This window comes from Phytophthora parasitica (assembly GCF_000247585.1).
Source record: "Phytophthora parasitica INRA-310 unplaced genomic scaffold supercont2.35, whole genome shotgun sequence".
In the NCBI taxonomy this organism is placed as follows: domain Eukaryota; phylum Oomycota; class Peronosporomycetes; order Peronosporales; family Peronosporaceae; genus Phytophthora; species Phytophthora nicotianae.
The window spans coordinates 744,174-745,786 of record NW_008649021.1 but is presented as its reverse complement, the minus strand read 5'-3'; the positions used below and the strand labels follow the sequence as shown (position 1 = coordinate 745,786).

The 1,613-nt window shown below is 47.3% G+C and overlaps 1 protein-coding gene across 1 annotated transcript; it reads left to right on the top strand.

Annotated features, from left to right (window-relative positions):
* Positions 1 to 104: 104 nt before the first annotated feature.
* On the top strand, positions 105 to 516 carry PPTG_23348 (hypothetical protein; the record flags this gene model as incomplete). Its single annotated transcript, XM_008909996.1, has 2 exons — positions 105 to 241; positions 306 to 516. The coding sequence occupies 2 exons, from the start codon at positions 105 to 107 to the stop codon at positions 514 to 516; spliced, it is 348 nt and encodes a 115-aa protein (XP_008908244.1).
* Between the last annotated feature and the right edge of the window lie 1,097 nt (positions 517 to 1,613).

The following is a 1,613-nucleotide window of genomic DNA, read 5'->3' as shown; positions in this document are numbered from 1 at the left end:
CACTATCTAGTACTAATGCTTAAACATGGAAATCGCTGAAAGCTCTAGAACTAAACCATTGACTTCATTTCCAGTTTTACCTACGCTTACCTGCCTTGCCAGCTATGACGCCAACGCTTCGCCGCCCCACCAAGAAGACGCCCGGCCGCCCCAAGGCCAGGAAGCCTCGGACGTGCCACCGTTGCCATAAAACGTTGAGCACGTCGACGAAGCTGAAGAACCATCTTCTTCGGAAGACTGGGTGCGGGGCAAAAGCGGACGCTTTAAAAAAAGAAGAAAAAGCAAGAGGCGAGTAGATTTTCAAGCAAGGTATATTCGATTAAACGCGAGTTAGACAAGGCGGGTTGGTGGGGGGAAATCGAGGGCTACGAGGACGAGGAGACGAAGGAGGGTGACGGCGACGAAACCATGGGCGGTGGTGATACTGTGAAGGTATGGCAGACTGCGCCTGATAATTTGCGGCGTGCGAAAGGTTTGGCGCGCCTAGATTGGACGCAAGTCATTCAATTGCGTTAGATCGACTGATACGTTAGTATTAACAAAATAGAATTTCAGGTAAATACTATTCAGGTTAATACTATTTTTGGTAATACAAGCCCGAAAACGATCAGATGTCTTGTGTTGGGTTTGGCTCGGAGCAGCTAGAAACACGTCAGAAAACGCCTCCATCAGTCTAATTCATGGACGATTCGGTCCGTCAAACAGCCCGATTTCAGAGATTCGCGCCTAAAAACATTTTTGGACTCGATATCATTTTAAATTAGTATAATTAAAAATAATATTGAAATATTTGCATACTGAAATCAAGTGAAAACAAAAGCCTTTAAACTTTTACTTTAAAAAAATGAAATGGTGTATTATGAAGCAGAAACGGAGTCGTATCTGCAAGCGATGAGCTTCGACCGTGCTCTTACTCAACTCTAGTCACCTCCCTTTGCCTTTTTCCGCTTGTGTTTTGGCTTAGGCCTGGCTTTAAACCTCGTTTGCCCAGCTCGGGTGGATCTGACTGAATACAGGGCATACGTACCGATAGATCAGAGGCTAGGGTCACGCTAGTCGGTCACGGCTGAAACGGTACGTGGTAAGAGAGTCGAAACTGGGCGATTGACATTCGAGTCGAGTCGAATAGAGTGTCAAGAGCTTGGCCTTCACACACTGCCGCTGCAACTGCGTGAACGCACGGAAACTCTTTGTCTTGCCAATTTCCGCAGGTACACTCTTTTGCTGGTAAATTGACAAGCCGCCACGGATGGATATATCCCGGTTTGTCTGTCGGCCCGTTGAACATGACGTTGTACGCCCCCTCCATACACGGCGTAATTTCACATTGCTGGCTGGTTTCACTATGGTTTTGCAGCTCAGTTGCCAAAAGCGTAACAGGATCCGTGTCGAGAGCTGCTCGTAGTCAGGTCACCACAACCTGTCTCCTACGAGAAACCAACTCGTTGAGCTGTCTAAAGTAGATCCAGAACGCGTCAAGAGGCTTGGCGCTTCGACACTCGTTGCCAATCCAGTTGTTCGCTTGCTCGGTCAAATTTGACGTAGTTTCGTTGTAAGTCGGCAGATTGAATCGCTCTTGATACTGGTACTTAACCCAATGTGCTTTGTTAATG